At 47.4% G+C, this 17,780-nt stretch overlaps 1 protein-coding gene across 3 annotated transcripts in view; it reads right to left on the bottom strand.

Moving 5' to 3' along the window:
• The window catches only part of LOC118586922 (myosin VIIA and Rab interacting protein), a 153,239-nt gene that overhangs the window by 30,458 nt on the left and 105,001 nt on the right, over positions 1-17,780 (bottom strand). For all 3 annotated transcript variants that reach the window (XM_036192365.1, XM_036192366.1, XM_036192367.1), the window contains 2 exons: positions 12,225-12,850; positions 1,084-1,323 (listed from right to left, as the gene is read on the bottom strand). In XM_036192365.1, coding sequence (XP_036048258.1) covers positions 1,084-1,323; positions 12,225-12,850 — 866 coding nt within the window. The remainder of the gene's footprint in view (positions 1-1,083; positions 1,324-12,224; positions 12,851-17,780) is intronic.

Genomic DNA, 17,780 nt, shown 5'->3' with positions numbered 1-17,780 from the left:
TAAATATAGCTACAATAAACTGCCCAGTGTCAGACTCTAGAAGCTTGAACCAACACTGACTACTGAGTGGGGTTGAACTGGATTTCCTTTTTGGCTCACATAGATCATTACTCTGCTGGCCAAGGAGTTTGCAGAGACTCCCCATAATCAATCTGTCTGTCTGTATATCTATAATTTACCAATCTATCATCTACCTATCACCTATCATTCATCTGCCATCTATCTATCCATCATCAATCAATCTGTCTACCTACCTATCATCTCTCTCTATATATCTACAACATATCAAGGGGACACTCAACATGTCACTCTCTTCCCTTCATTGGTGGCAGACAGGGATATTCAGCATCAACATGCCTTGAGAAGCTTTAGAGGGAAAGCCGTCACAGAGGGCAGAGGCAGAGTGGGGTGGGGGCCATCTGTGACCCCTTTCTGCTGGAGGTTGGCTTATCATCCATGCTTCTCAAACCACATACCTAGCTCAGGTTTGCTTGTAAGGAAGAGAAGGAGTCTGGGGCTGAAGACCCAGTGATTGGGTTTTGAGATCCTGAGAAAAGGACTGACCTGTTTAAACACAGGGATCCCATACAAAATTGATTTGAAAAGGAACTGGGCTGAAATAAACAAATTGGGATGTAAAAATGTCATAGCCAAAGAGTCCAGATGGTCACTTCCAACACAAAGCTCCTGTACCATGGACAGAAGCCTCTTCATTGATTTAAAGAGGGACAAACCATGGGCAAAAAGAGAGAAAGAGGATGACATGCTTTTGCTCAGTGGGAACAGGGAAGGTCATAGGATGGAAGACTCAAAGATGAAGGACAGCAGGAGACATGTTGTGGATGATTTCCTTGATTGTTCCTGGCAAGAATTGAGACAGCTCTCTTTTTCTCTCTTGAGTGCATGGGCTGAATACTGTAGAGGAAGCTTTCTGAGGCCCAGAACATCTCTATACAAACGCACACACACATGCATGCATGTAGACACACACACACACACACACACACACACACACACACACACACACACACACACTGCAGCTGCAGCAGGCAGCACTGTCTGCAGGTGTCTCCTGGCACTTACCTTCTTTAGCTCCTCTTGGACACCCTGGCTGTTCTCATCACAAGAGAGGCTTTCCTTTGGGTTCTTGGGTTCAGTCTTGGGCTCAGACTCCGGGTCCTCCCCAGACGAAGTCTCCTTTTCACTCATTTTCATGGCTAATTCATACAATCTGTTTCTCAGCTTCTCCTCTGCAGAGTCTGTGCTGGTCCGGGAATTCTGAGCCTCAGTGCTGATGTCTGTCTCTGACACGTTGTCTGACACCTGTATGGAACCAGATCAGGAGATAAAGGTTCCTCTGAGGAGTGGGCTGCGGCTGTCCACAACAACTCCCAAGAGGAGGAAGCCCAGGGCAGTGACAACTTTCCCTGCTTGATTTCCACTTTGCTTAGGCTTTCTTTAACACATTCAACACTTAGGTAAAGAGTTTAGGTAGATGAGCATCACACTTAGAATAGTGTTTGAATCCATGATTTTGTGTATGTGGGTGGGTTGTATATGAACCACGGAGACCAGAGGACAACCTTAGTTATTGCTCCTTAGTGTCTCAGTCACTGTTCTATTGTTGTGAAGAGAACCATGACCAGAGCAACTCTTATGAAAGAAGGCATTTAATTGGGTTTGGCTTACAGTTTCAGAGGCTTAATCAATCTGTTATCATCATGGTAGGAAGCATGGCAATGTGCAGGCAGGTGCTGGAGAAGTAGGTGAGGGCTACATCCTAATCAGCAAGCAGATAGAGTGTGTGAGAGCCTGGGCCTTGAATAGGCTTGAGTATTTGAAATCTCAAAGCCTACTCTCAATGACACACAGCTTCTAACAAGGCTCTGAATCCTTCTAATCCTTTCAAATATCACCACTCCCTGGTGACTAAGCATTCAAATATGTTAGCCCATAGGGGCCATTTTTATTCAAACCACCACACTTAGTTACAGCTTACCCTGTTGGTTTTTGAGACAGGACCTCTCTCATGTGCCTGGAGCTCCACAGGTCTCAGTACTTTATTCCCTTCCCTGAGACTTCTATTCTGATATTTGGAAATCCCTGCCTGTGCACCTTTGCCCTGGGTTGGCTCTGACTACCTCCCTGGGTCCAATTCTCACTTGCCTGGAGCTCACCAAGTAGGCAAGCCCCAGGGACCCAACTGTCTGGCCCCAGAACACCAGGACTCCAGGCATGCACTCATACCTGGCTTCTTCCTTCCTTTTTTTTTTTTTTTTTTTTTTTTTTAAATACTGAGGTTGAACTCAGATCTTCCTACTTATTGTAAGGCAAGCACTGCATCAGCTGAGCCATCTCCCCAGCCCCAAATTTCATTCTCACATCTCTTGTGCTCCCAAACTGGCAGCAGTCAGGCTGGGCAAACCTGCCTGGCTTTCCCACCAGCCACCTCCTGGCAGAGGAGACCAAAACCTTCCTCATGGACTCAAAGTGCCTTTAGGTGTAGAGAGGATGGTATATAGGGGAAGCAGTGAAGGTACCCTGCAGAGGACAGTGTGTAGGGACCCTGCACGTCTCATAAATAGACAGGGAAGGTTTCCCTGGAGAAGAATGCTTGAGCTGGGACTTCAAGTGTTGCCATCACCCAGCTCAAAAGAAAAAAGGCGGGCTGGAGAGATGGCTCAGTGGTTAAGAGCACTGGCTACTCTTCCAGAGGTTCTGAGTTCAATTCCCAGCAACCACATGGTGGCTCACAACCATCTGTAATTGGATCAGATTCCTCCTGGTCTGCATGAAAACAGAGCACTAGGGCTGGAGAGATGGCTCAGTGATTAAGAGCACTGGCTGCTCTTCCAGAGGACCGGGGTTCAATTCCCAGCTCACAACTGTTTGTAACTCCAGTTCCAGGAGATCTGCATCCTCATACAAACATACATGCAGGCAAAACACCACTGCACATAAAATAAAAATAAATAAAAATTAAAAAAAAAAGAAAAGAAAAAGGCAAGATCAGTCAGTATTCCAGAACTGATGGGGCAGGGTCCATGTGCATGTGTGAGCCACATTGTGTCATACCCCAATAACTATAACCCCCATTAGTTAAAAACCACAACCTCCTGTTCCTGCTTTCTATTTGGTGATTGTATGTTAAACTCCTTCTACGAATGTGACTCTTACAGGTGGGCATGGGGTGAGGTGGGGTAGGGGGTGGGGACCCCAGGAGGCCATGAAGATTGTGGTTCTTACTGTATTCTTGGTTTTTGGTTGTGCAGATGTGTCCTGAAATGTCCATTCTCTCTAAATGGGGCATTTATGTCACCCTCTCCCCCCAAAAGCTTAGGGGATATCCTGGAAGAGGGGGAGGAAGGATGTAAGGCTGGATGAGGAGGAATGATGTGGAACCCCATCTTCTGGACATGGCATGACCATTGTACTTGTGAGCCTGTGACCACTGCATTCATGAACCCACTGCAGCTGTGGTTACCTGCACAAAAGCACATCAAGACCAGCCAGCGTTGCAGCAGGAAGCACTGATGGAACTCTGGGTAAAAGAGGGGTGGAGTGGGGAGAAGGTTCAGGGTGGGAGGGGAATGTGCAGGGAGGTGTCCTGGAGAGTGCAGGGAAGAGTGGAGGGTGGTTAGGATTGAGATACATTGTATACAGGTATGAGGTTGTCAAAGAATAATACAGATATTCTGAAGGGTTGAAATGTCCCTATATTGGTAACATAGCATGCCATCTGGGTCTCCTGGGCTCATTTTAGTCTTTTGACGTTCCTTGGAGAGTCATTCTATCCATTTTTAAGGCTTGGTATTTCACAGCTCTCATTCTCTCTAAAGAACAATGGGAAAACTTACTTATTTTTCAAATGGAATCAAACTCACTCTATTTTGTAATCACAATGAAGTCATTGGGCATTTTACAAACCTAAGATCTGCAACAGGATCTTTGTAATCTTTTTCTTATCTTGAAACATGTTCTATTCACTATCCACCACAGTTACTCACCATCACTTTTTACCCTTTTTTATTTCTGATGGAGCAAAATAGACTAAAATAGTAAACTGAAGGAGAACAGAATCTCTGCTAAAATAGACCAAGTTAGCAAACAGAAGGAGAATGGAGTCGCCCAGCAGGGTGATTCACTCGCGAGAGTCATCCCATTCTGCCTTTTGATGCACACAGCCAGGAATTCGATTTTTTTTTCCATCAGAGCAAAGAGAAGAACAGCAATGGGAAGAGAAGAAGAGCGCTTCACAGATGTCAGACAGCTCAGAAGGGGACCTGGAGTGGAGGGAGCCTGGCAACGGTGAGGGAGTGGAGAGTCACCAGACCCTGGTAACAGAGGCAGATCAGTACGGCTAAGTAAGACCTGAAGTTTTCCTCAGTCAGTTGTCTTAGGTAAACTTTCTCAGAATCAAGCACTAATGAGTAAACATTACCAACAATATTAATAAAGCTCAAAAAGTAGATATTGCATTTCTTTCACAGTACCCTAACAGGAAGGGCCTCACCCTTCAGCACAGTGCAGTGTGAACCAGACAACTGGTTCTTGTTTTGTGGTGCACATGCCTGGCAGACTGCTCTAGTCTTTGCAATGTCTGTGCATCCGTTCTACTCGGTACAGCCTGTAACTAGATAATCTAAGGCAGATGTCTACATGAAGATGTTTACAACAAAATCTAGGAAGTAGAAATTCTGAAATACTGACTCAAAAGAAAAGAGGAACCATTGAGATGCCCATTTGTTTCATAGCCCTGAGTAGGAAACAGCCCTGAGGACCTCTTGAGATGACTGTGGGCAGTAGGTAAGGAAGAGATGCCTGGGATGTGAGAATAGCCCAGAGGAATGTGCTCTGAGCAGGCTTAGGAAAGATGAGAACACTTCCATATGTAAGTATGGGGTCAGACACTCCTCATGAGGAAGCAGAAAGACTCAGAAGAGCTGGGGTGCAGAGAATGGCTTGATGTCTTTGGAAGAATAAGGCTCAGAATGAGAGAGTAGAGGGCTTGGGGCAAAGGAGAAGACATGTCTGAGCCAGAATGTAGAGTTAAACAGCAGTTGAAGGCACGGAGCTCTACCCAGCAAAACATTCTTCCACTGTTTACACCATGAAGCACTCCTTTATAGGGCTGAGAAAGTTACCATGGTTCATGTCTGCTTACCACATGAAAATATAAGAATTAGTTAACCATGATTTGGGTCCACATTCAGCAAAGATGGATTGAGTACCTACTGTGTGCTGGATCCTGTACTGGCTATTGGGGTATAAAGGTAAAGAGTGCCACCATCCCTGCCCCAGTGAGTTTACAATGTGTGCCACACAGGCAAGGGTTTGATGGGACTCAGGACAGGCCTGGCCTGACTGGTGGAGATGGGTGATGTCAGCAGAAGGAAGCTAAAAGAACACAGTCCAAGGGGCTGGGGAGACCGCTCGGTCTGCAAAGGGCTTGCTGCACAAATATGGAGACCTGGATTTGATCCCCAGAGCCATGTAAAGCCAGTCTGTGCACGCCTATGCTCCTGGTACCAGAGAGGTGGAAACAGACAGAGCCCTGAGGCCCTGTGGCTATGAAGACTGTTCTCCACTCAGTCAAGGGGGAGATGGTTTCTAGAGAATTCATGAGTTCTCAAAAGGGCCCACTATCATTCCCCCACTTTCTGCCTATGATCAACCTAGTGTCAAGATGGCTCACGGCACAACAAGGATTAAGAAGGGGGTGATTCAATGGGATCTTACTTTCCAGACATGTTCTTGCCATCATCTTGTTCCGAAAGGTAAGTATGGAAAATCCTGTGCCCAAGGTTTTTGTGGTGGTGGTGGTGGGGGGGATTGACAAGTACAGAGTTCCATCCATCCTCTGTGGAAGGGCATCTGATCACGCCAGCTTTACCAGAACCCCCTCTTATCCACTTTCTGAACTACCCCATCTCACCTCCCATTTCCCTTTCCTTATTATTAGATTTTATCTCTTGTGTTTTCTATGAACAACATAGTAAGTAAAGGAATAGTTATCTGTTATTAGATATATGAAGATTACTAGCTGCTCATATGGTAAGAGTCTTTTGCATTTATTTATTAATTTATTTATTGTGTGTATATGTAGGCATGTGGGCATTCACATGTCTCAGCACACATGTGAGATCAGAGGACCCTGTGGGAGTCAGTTTCCCCCTTCCACATCTAGGTTCTGGGGATCCAACTCTGGTCGTCAGGCTTGGCGGCAAGCACCTTTACCTGCTGAGCTATTTTGTAGGTCCAAGATTCTTAAGATATTTTTACAGGATAATTAGGACCTAGAATGCTGAATGGAACCAAATTTGCCCCAAGAAAACAGCTTCACAAATGAGTACAACCAAAAATAAATCATTGCAGGAAGCTAAAATAGCAGCCGCTGCCAGTGACCCTCAAGTTCCCATCATTGCAAATGCACCAGCCAGCATCCATGTTAAAATGGTGTTTGGCAAATAGCCTTACACAACCTTGCCAAATCATCTTCCAAAACTGTAGGCAGACCCACAAAGGGATGGCACTCTACCGTGCCAAAAAGCAACAGAAATCAGCTTGTTTTCAGTAAAAGAAGGAGAATTTCTCATTAAACATAAAACCCGTAAGAATGGGCAGGAAAATAGGCAGGTAGACCCAGCTGTTCTCTTCCTTGTAAGTAGAATCATTTTTGGTTTCTTCTCTTCTGTATTCCACCAGCCTCAACTCTTGGTTCAGAAATGGCAGATTAATGCATGCCACAAAAACAAATAAATAGCAACCAAACAAGCAGAACACATAGCTGAGAAAACCCTGTCTTACACACCCAAAGCAAACCCCATTCCTGATTACATCATTTAAGGTTCTAGGAAAGGCTTCTTGGTTTTGATAAGAGCTGCTCAACTGGAAGCTGGAGCGGCAGACCCGACTGTGAACCCCTGGAGCAGCAGACCCCACTGTGAACCCACTGGGGAAGGTCACCAAGGACAGGAAGATCCCAGATCCTGTTACTTCACAGTGAGCACGGACTGTCACCACTACAACAAGCCAGGAGAAAGGAATGAGTATAAAGATGGAAAGGAAAAAAACGAAGTGTGGCTGGCCTGAGATGTAGGAGACTGAAGGCAGAGAGTGAGTTCAAGGCCCACCTGAGCAACTTAATGAAGTTCTGTCTCAAAACGGAGGGGTTCCTAGGAGAAAGAGGAGCAGAGGGAAGAGAAGGAGATAGCTCTGTGGTGGAGCACTTGCTGGTATGAATGAGTTCATTATTGTAGATAATTAGAATAGCTAAGAACTCCACATGAATAACTAGCAGAATTAACAAAAGATCCATTAGAGCACTAGGGTATAAGGCATAAAGTCTGTACTGCTCTACAATAGGAGCTAATCTGAACATGTAACAGATAAAGAAATTCTCACTTACATCATCATTAATATGTAAATTAGACATTACTTAACAAGAAAAGTATGAGGGCTTTGAACAAAAGTATAAAAACTTTACAAGTGCCACACAAGCCTGGATGGAAAAGCTCAATATGACAGAGACGTAAATTATTCCTAAGTGTACACATATATTCAGAGCAATCCAATAAAACTTTTTTTCTTTGTAAATTGAACAGATTTTAAGAAACCAATTATATGAGTAAAGAGTTGAGAGATGCCAAGAAAGCTTTAGATAATGATGTAAGTATCAACCAAACAAGACAGGGTGGGAATGGACTGAGACACACACACACACACACACACACACACACACACACACACACACACAACTATCCACCAGACAGCAACATGTACTGTAAGGAATTTATAATGAGAACAGTAGGATTTGCACAGGAAGGGAACAAAGAAAACAGATGAATGGTAATAAAATAACTTCATGCCTACTGAAGAAGGCATCTGATGCCAGCAGACACATGGGGAATGATGGAATAATGATCTGGAAGCAGACACATGGGGAATGATGGAATAATGATCTGGAAGCAAAGGAGTCATTTGAAAATAAGCTGGGCTCTTAGCTCACACTCAGAAAAGTAAAGTCTACATGAGCCAAACAGATCAATGCACAAATACAAACCTGTACAGCATCATGAAAAAAGTAGAAAAAAATGTGTAAGCTTGAGAATTTATGTCATCAAATAATAAAACGATAAAGAAGACAGCTAGCAGGGTCTTATGTAGCCCAGGCTGGCCTTGAACTCAACTTTCTATGTAGTTGAGATGACCTTGCTGGGATTGCAGGCATGTTGACACATGCCTCTTTAGTGTGGTGCTGGGGACAGAACCCAGTTCCTTAAGCAAACTAAGCTAGTACTCTGCCAAGTGAGCTACATGCCCAGCCCCAACCACACTGTTATTGAGAGAAAAAAAAAACTATATGTAAAATGTACTTAAGCGGGTGTGGTGGCGCACACCTTTAATCTCAGCATTTGGGAGGCGGAGGCAGGAGGATCTCTATGGATTGAAGCCAACCTGGTCTACACAGTGAATTCCAGACCAGCCAACACCATATATTGAGACCCTGTCTCAAAACACCAAAATAAAAGATAAATAGCTGAGTAAGATGACAGATAAAACATATAAATGCATTTTTCACGTAAGAAAAAATGTGAACAGTTTTAAAATCTAGGAAGAAACATCTCAGTGGAAACTATGCAAATGTTAACTAAAAAGATTTTTTTTCTCACATAGAATTGGCAGAAACTGAACAGACTAACAATGACATTGTTGATGACATGTGCAAAATGTACCCACCGTACACTGTCATGACTATGTAAACAACTAGAAGATCCGAGAGCTTAATTTGACAAGTTTTTAAATTTGCGTAGCAACATTATGTGTGATTGTCTGAAGCCTAGAAGCATGGACCAAATCTTTAAATTTGGGAAAGGCTGAGCCAGTGGCATCCTGAGTGGGGTTTGGAAGCCACTTGGCCCCTTGAAAAAGTTTGTTAACCATGAATGGCAGGAGGTGCCCACACAGAGACGATTTGGGGACTGGAGAGGTGGCTCAGCGGTTAAGAACGCTTATTGCTCTTGAAGAGGACGAGAATCTGGGTCCCAACACCCATGTCTGGCCACTGCATTCACAATTAATTACAAACCTAAACTCACAGACACACATACATACACACACACACACACACACACACACACACACACACACATACCTAATTAAAAATGACAATTAAAATCTTTCCCAAAGACTGGCTTTTAATGTGTTTATTGCTGTTTTAATTTTTGTGTAACAGGGTCCTCCACTGGCCTGGGGCTACGTGCAGGCTGGGCTGCTTCCAGCAAGCCCAGAGATGAAGTCTCTGTCTCCAGCACAGGGGTTACAAGTCTGCACTACCATGCCTAGGCTTTGACATGTGTTCTGGGGACAAGACTTGGCCTGTGCTTGCCAACTACCCATCGCCCACTCCTGGTCTTTAATTTTCTACAGTGTATTCCTTCTTGCCTGCATTCTGGGCGGCTGATCCCCTGCTCTTTATACTATCTTGCTGAAATCTTTTGCACGCAGAACGCCCAGACTGTTGTGTGCCGACCCCTCTGTACCACTTACGGTTGGGAATTAGGGAGTCACAGAAGAAGATGGACATGATGCCAAGTACAGACAGACTTGCTGAGCTAGATTTAAGTGTACTGTATGCATATGAACACACAAAAATGGCTGTGCTGGATAGTTGGATGTTAACTTGACACAAGCCAAAGTCATTGAGAGGAGGGAACCCCGGCTGAGAAAACGCCTCCATGAGACCAGGCTGTAGGCAAGTCGGGAGGCATCTTCTTAGTCAGTGATTGATGGGGAGGGCCCAGCCCATTGTGGGTGGTGCCATCCCTAGGCTGGTGGTCCTGGGTTCTATAAGAAACCCAGGCTGAGCAAGTCAGTAAACAGCGCCCCTCCATGGTCTCTGAATCACTCCTGTCTTCAGGTTCCCGCCCCTCTGAGTTCCTGTCCTGACTTCCTTCCACCATGATGAACAGTGATGTGGAAGTGTAAGCTGAATTAACCCTTTCCTCCCCAAGCTGCTTTGCTCATGGTGTTTATCACAGCTATAGAAACCCTAAAAAAATGACCCCACACAAAATACACCCATGGTCATTTGGGGGTATAACATGGAGCTAGATTTTATTTTTATTCTATTTTATTTTTAATTTATGTGTATGTGTGTGACTATTTGTCTGTATGTGTACCATTTGTGAGCAGGCGCCCTTGGTGCTCAGGAAGAGGACGTCAGATCCCCTGGAACTGCAGTTATAGGCACCTGTGAGCTGCCATGTGGGTGATGGGACCGAATCCAGTCCTCTTTGAGAGCAGCGAGTGTTCTGAACTGTCAAGCCATCTCTTCACCCTGTTTATTTCTGAGATGGGGGAGGGGTCTCATTATCTAGCCTAGGCTAGACTGGAACTCAATATATAGCACAGGCTAGTCTCTAATACATGATTCTCCTGCCATGCCTTTGGAGTACTGGAATTATAGGCATGTGCCACCATGCCTGGCAGGAAATGCCATTAGTATGATTTAATATTTGTATATTATAGTACATTCATTTGCTTTGTCTTTTTTATATATGTCTAAAGTAACAGTTTAAATATGTAATTTTTATTTCATTCCCGGGGCAGGGGTGGGGGTGGGGTGAGAACTGTCCTATGAAGGAAACTAAAGGTTTGGACACCTCTGGCAGTGTAGCAGCATCCCCACCTAGTGGGGATGAGAGGGTACTGCTACTTGCTCAAGGTCCCTCCCACTTCTGGATGGTTTCTCCCTACTTGGTGCTGGCTTGCTTGGTTTTATTTTGTCAACTTGACACAGGCTAGAGTCAGCTGGGAAGAGGGAATTTCAGTTGAGAAATGCCTCCCTAGCTTATCCTGTGGACAAGGCTGTGGTGCTTTTTTGTTTGTTTGTTTGTTTGTTTGTTTGTTTGTTTTTTGTTTTTCGAGACAGGGTTTCCCTGTGTAGCTTTGCGCCTTTCCTGGGACTCACTTGGTAGCCCAGGCTGGCTTCAAACTCACAAAGATCTGCCTGGCTCTGCCTCCCGAGTGCTGGGATTAAAGGCCTGCGCCACCAATGCCCAGCTGCATTTTTTTTTAATTGATGATGATTTGGGGGGCCCAGCGGTCCTGGGTTGTATAAGAAAGCAAGCTAAACAAGCCGTGAGGAGCCAGCCAGTAAGCAGCTCCCCTCCATGGCCTCTGCTTGTTTCATCTGAGTTCCTGCCCTGCCTTTCCTCAGTGATGAAGTGTGACCTGAGACTTGTACGCTGACACCTGTTACCCCAAGTTGCTTTTGGTCATGGTGTTTCATCACAGCAATAAAAACCCCAATGAAGGCAGAAGGTGCCTTTCAAAGATTGATACTTGGACATGAGTTTGAAGCCACTTTGTAGTAAATAGGAAGCCTCGGGCACCCTGTTTTGAATCATGCAGTGATTAGGAATGCTCCTCGGATATGTATCTTGCCTTGGTTCTTCCTTATTTTTTAAAAAGGTAATAATTAACTAATTTGTGTGTTTCTGTGTGTAAGACCATGTAGAGGCCAGAGATTAACCTCAGATGTCCTTCCTCAGGAACCATCCACCTTGTTTTTGAGACAGGGTTCCTCACTGGTAGGGGCTCACCATGAAGGCCAGGCTGGCCAGGTGGTAACTGTGAGGATTCTCCTGTCTCTGCCTCCCCAGCACTGAGATGGCAAGTGTACCACCATGCTTGGCTTTTTACGTAGGTGGGGATTGAACTTGGGTCTTCAAGCTTACACACAAGCCCTTTACCTGGCCGTCTCCCCAGGCCCGCTTTGGCCCTCTCTGGTGTTCACTTTCTCTTCTTCCTGTCTACTATGAACTGAAGAAGCCCCTCTACCACCTGCCCCTGTCATTCAACGTGTTCTGCTCAAGCGCAGGAGACACACACTCACGACGGAAACCTCCAGAACACTGTGAGCCCAAATGAAAACTCCCTCGGGATTATTTTGCCAGGTATTTGTTCACAGTGACAAGAAAGTCTAAGACAAGGACACAGAGCCACTGAGGGTTGATGTGACCTGGCTCGGGGTCACTCGGCTGCTTGGCAGCAAGGTCAATAGGGTCTTAGATAGTAGATCCCAAACCCAGGCTCTCTAGGCCACCACATGTGGAGAAGGGTCATCCTACTTCCAAAGCGTGCGTGCGTGCGTGCGTGCGTGCGTGCGTGCGTGTGTGTGTGTGTGTGTGTGTGTGTGTTTGCAGGTGAACGTTCCTTACCTGAGGTGTGTGCAGACCCTGTGGATGGGCACCAGGTGAAGACAGCCCTCTGTTTGGCTCCTCTGGGTCCACTCGGGCCCTTCTCCACCTCCTGGCCCTGCGTTCTGCAGTGTGGAGGGCCTCTTCCGGATCACTGCTGTCAGAAGTCTCTCTACTGGCTGTCTGGGGGTTGAAATTTACATCCAGCTCTCCCTGGAGGCGTATCTTCTCTGCTGTGGGGTTCTTGGGGGCCTTCCTCTGCAGCCAGGACAGCCTAGCCCGGCGTCCAGCTTCCCGAGATGAGCTAGTGGAAGAAGTCTCTGAATCGGAGCCCATGGCTTCAGGGTTAGAGGGAGAGGTGGCTAAGGGACCTTGGCCAGAACACTGAGGCTGTGCAGGCTGAGGCTGGGATTGCTTGGGCCTGCTCTGGGACAGTGGGCACAGCTTACTCAAGACCTCACTATAATCAAAGTCTTCCTCGCTGTCAGAACCTATCTCATCATAGGCAGATGTCACACTGGATGCCACCTCCAGGGCCTGAAAGGTCCCACTCTTCGGTTTGGCCAGCAGGCGGTTTGGGGGCCGTATACCATCATCCTTCAAGGCCATCCAGTTCCCATCAGGACTCTGTAAAACTGGGGCCGGATCTGTAGGTGAGAGGAGAGAGAGAGACCAGAGGAGGTCCATTATCGCTGTAGGAACAATCTGGGCAGCATGGCCTCTCCCATGACTGGTCCCTGTGAGTTTGTGGAGCAACAGCCGTTAGGAAGAGCAGGAGTACACACCCAACTCACAGGAGGTTGAGTGCTCAGCCATAGATGGGTATCATCAATATCAACTTCTCCCACCCAAGGCTCAGGGACCATCATGGAAGTGTGGTCGGAAAGACTGAGATGGAGAATGAGGAGGAGAGCTGCGGAATGCTGACGTACAGACATGGCTTGCCTGTGGCACACAGCGACTCACAGCTGTGGCTACCTGCATGAGACCTGCACAGGATCACGTCAGTCATCATCCCAGTGTGTGGGGGGCTCACAGGGCGCACCCCTAGCACAGGAGCTATGGGCAGTTGATGGCTACAGAGGGAGGCAGAGCCGCTTGTCTTTGGAGATGTGGACCCTGGTAGGTTGCTGATGCACTAGGACTGATTGAACTCAGGATGATGATGGCATACAATGGGAGGAAAATGGGTTGAGAAGTCCTGGGGGTAGTTGGAAGGAGGTACTGAGGGTGGATATAATCAAAATACATCTTATACATACATAAAAATTTAAAGGGTAGAGATATTACTAATACAAAAAGTTCTCAGGGATCCCTGGGGGCCTCACAGTCATACTCAGAGGCATGATTCCTTTTCAGGCCTCCTGAGAGCTGCATACACTGGTCTAAGGCCAGCAGAAGGAAGGGAGAGAGCCACAGCAGCCTGCCTAAGTTCTTGTTCCGTGACACTGGCCATGGGTTTCTCTCTTAGGTCCTCAGTTTCCCCTCACTGATGAGGGGTAATCCTATGTCCTGCCCCGAGGACTTTCACAGCCGTCACCCCTACAGCCCCGTTGGATGGACATGGAAGTCTATGATTTACTTAACCCGGGGTTTTGGAGAGGACTTGAAGCTAGATGTGATTGGTGTTTCTTGTTTCAGAGGCTGGAATGAAAATGAGGCATCAGAGAGGCAGCTCTCCCCTTGCCTCCTTTTTCAACCCCAGGGCAGCCCTGGGACCACTACAAGGCAAAGTCCAAGGGAAGCTGACGCCCTCCTGAGCTGCCACCTATGGACCCAAGTCACCTGGGACGTCTGAGGGCTGGGCCTCCAGCTCTCACCCACATGCAGGGAGCATCAGGAGAATGATTGCTGCCCTATGTCCAGAAGTTCTTTGGGGAGCTACTGGTTCCTCAGGCACAGTAGTTGCTGGGAGGGGCTGTTTTCCTCCAATGGTGGGCAAAGAAGGCTAAGAGCTTTGGAAGGGACCATTCTTCACCTTGTACCTAGATGTTAGCTTCTGGACCAGGGCTACAGCTTTGTCCAAGACCTCAAGACTGGGGCCCGATTCGAACTACACAAATGACACAGGCTTTCTAATCATATTGTTGCTCCATGGAATAGTGGTCTCCACAGAGCATTGTAATTGCCTGGTCATTGCAGAACTCCAGCCTGGAGGAAGGCAGATGCTGGTGGAATGTGTGTTTTCAATCTAGTGACTCAGTTCCACACCAACTGCCTACTGCAACTCACCTTGGCAGAACACTGAATCCTCTTTCCTCTAAAACCTAGGGCTTTCTCACACAGTGAGGACACTGGACTCCCACCCAGGAAGATGTGACCTGGGGCTCCTGGAAGCCTCAGCCTAGCTGCTTGGCCCTCCTTCTGCCACGCCCTACTACTCTACTGTCTACCTCTGCCACACCCTGTGGTCACCTCCAGGCCCTCTACTCCCGGAGTCTGTTTTCGAGGCCCTGGCCTTCCAGGCTGCCTTTCCATCCTCTGCCTTGTGTTCTGGCTGACCACGCACATGGCCACTCAGCAGCCTCCTGATCACAAGGCCTGAGGCAGGACAAGCTACCTGCTTGTCCAAGAAGTAAACTGGCCTGCTCAGCCCTGGGGACAGGGCCCACCATGGAAAGAACAGAGGTCTCTAAGCCAGGGCACAAAGTGCTCAAAGCCAGGCAGCAGCTGCAGGGGTCTCAGACTCCCCACTTCTCTCATTGGTGAAAAAGGACAATTAACAGCTCCCTGAATTGTTATGAGGAGGACAGCAGGAAATGCTTATATCATGCTTGCTCCGAACAGAAGATTCATGTGTGTGTGTGTGTGTGTGTGTGTGTGTGTGCATGTGCATCACATATATGTGGGTGTACATGCATGTGGAGCCCTGCAGTGGTCTTCCAATTAAGTGGCTCTTCCTCTTTGAGGCAGGTACCCCAGTCGAACCAGAGCTCACTGATATGCTACTCTGTGAGACAGCTTTGTCTGGGGACTCCATCTCTGCCTTCTGGAGCTGGAATTACAGGCAGCTGTCACGCCCACCAGGCATTTACGAGGCTTCTGGGGATCTGAACTCCCCTCTTCACATTTGTGCAGTAGGTGCTTTAACCAAGCTGCCTCTCAGCTTCCCACCTCTGTTTCCAAGATAGGATCTCCCGCTGAAGCTGCATCTCACTGATCCACTTCAACTGGCTGGTCAGAAACCCCAGGGATCCCCATCTCCTTCAAAAAATTATTTAATTTTTACTTATGCATATATGTGCATGCCTTCTAAGTTTACACCAAGTATGTAGGCACCTGTGGAGGCCAGAGGGCATCCAATCTACTGGAACTAGAGTTACGAGCAGTTTTGAGTCACCTGATATGTGTGCTAGAAACAAAAGCCAGACACTCTACAAGAACAGTCAGCACTGAGCCATCTCTCCAGTTCATGCCTGAATGTTTGTTTGTTTGTTTAAATGTGGGATCTGGGGAATTGAACTCAGGACCTCATGCTTGCACAGCAAACATTTTACCATCAGAGCTACCCCCAGCCCAAGATGGATTCTCAGTAGCTGCTTTTCTCACACCCATATGTAAATAGGGATGCTGTAGTGAAGGGTAAATCCAAGGGCCTGGAGCTGGAGAGATGGCTCAGCAGTTACAAGCGCTGGCTGCTCTTCTAGAGGACCCAGGTTCAATTCCTGTACCCACACTGTGGTTCACAAGAGTTTGTTATTCTAGTTCCAAGGGATTTGATGCCCTCTTCTGGTATCCATGGGCACTCCATGCATGGGCACATATACATACAAAAATAATGAATGAATAATGTTAGCGAAGAGAATTTAAGAAGAACCTGGGGTTCAGGCTGAACCCTAGATACAAGGTTACTAACTGAAGGCTCAGGTCAGAGAATACTCCAGTCTGTTTCCTGGCTTGTCAGTGGGGTTAGAGGGACCCACCATTGCCATCTGTGGACATCTATGAAGCCCATAGAGCTGGATACACTGGGGGTGCTCAGCTTTCCTCATCTATCTGTTGAGTCAAGTATAGAAGTGGACTTTAACACCAGGCCATGGACCCGTACCCGCCCACGCCACAGTTATGCACACAGAAAGCAGCTGTGTATGCTGTTGTCATTGTTCGGTGTTGTATGTCTCCTCTGTGAAGCAAAGTGGTCTCCGGCAGTGCTGGGAGTGCAGGCTGGGTGGCCAGGGGAGCCGGGGTGCTCAGACACTCCACAAAGCTCCCCAGAGCCAGAAAAGGGCAGCACTGACTTTCCCCAGAGCAGACCCTGTGCTCTCCATGCACAACTGCAGCTGGCACCCTGTCAGAGCACTCCATCTGGACTTCTTGCTGCCGGCATTCCAATTCTTCAGTTGAATCATAACCTAGGTTCAAGACCCATGTTATGTGTCCTGGGCCAGGGCTGGAATGCCTGGGAATTGCCCCCTGCTGGGAACTCATAACTGGGGGGCTTGTGGGCTAAGTACCCACTTTCTTGCCCGATTGGCAGGTAACTCTTCTATGTGAGCATAAGGGCTTGGAGGAGGGGAGCTAAACAGCTCCAGCCAACCCAGTGACAAGCACCTGATCATAAGCATCTGCTGCCTTTCCTCCCTCATCTCATGTCTGTCTGTCCTCATGTGTTTTCTGGGCTCAAGTCCCAAATGAATCATAAGCCCCAGGTCCCCACATTAGACTCCGCCTCTCGTGGAAGTCAAAGTCACTCAGAAGATGCAAAGTGCAGCTGGACCCATGAGAGTGGGCACCAGAGGGAGGAAAGCCAAGCCAAGTCCACATTCTGGCTGGGGGGCTGGGACTGTGCAGCTTCCCCTAGCCCAAGACAGGACAGCAGAGGAGGAGCCCTCCCACACAATCCTCCCACTGCCCAGTTCCGGGGACGGTCAGTCAGAATGTGGTACTTGAACTCTGATATACAATATACGGTGGGATGAGGGTCGTTCCGCTCCAGTGGCAGAGAGCAGAGGTTGCTGGAGAGATGATGAAAGGGGAAGTGGAGAGACAGAGAAGAGAGAGAGACGGAGTCAGAGTGAGGAGAGAAAGGAGAGAGAGAGAAGGGACCGGAGAAAGGAAGAGTTAGGAGAGAGAGGAAAGCGGGAGAGAAGCAGGGGACATGAGCATGGTGGGTATCTGAATGGTATGTCTAGAGATGAAAAGTAGTTAAAAACCAAAACCATAAAACCACACAGATAAAGAAAGCACTCGGCTGCAATCTCTGAGTGTCGTAGTTGTGCAGTCTCCACACATCAGCTGCTCCACTCACCAGCTACTCCACTCACCAGCTACTCCACCCACCAGCTACTCCACCCACCAGCTACTCTACCCATCAGCTACTCCACTCATCCACTCAACTGCTCCACCCATCAGCTACTCTAGCTATTCCATCCATCAGCTACTCCACCCATCAGCTACTCCATCCATCAGCAACTCTAACCATCAGCTACTCCACCCATCAGCTATCTACCAAGCACTAGAGGGTTAACAGGGAAGTGATCTCTCACAGGAAATCTTCAGATTTACTGATATTAAGCATTTCTGAGTCTTCGTAGGCTTAGTTAGTTAGTGAGAGGAGACAGCAGCTAAATGTCTTTA

The sequence above is a fragment of the Onychomys torridus genome, chromosome 7 (genome assembly GCF_903995425.1).
Source record: "Onychomys torridus chromosome 7, mOncTor1.1, whole genome shotgun sequence".
Lineage (NCBI taxonomy): Eukaryota > Metazoa > Chordata > Mammalia > Rodentia > Cricetidae > Onychomys > Onychomys torridus.
This window is presented reverse-complemented; position numbering and strand designations above follow the sequence as displayed.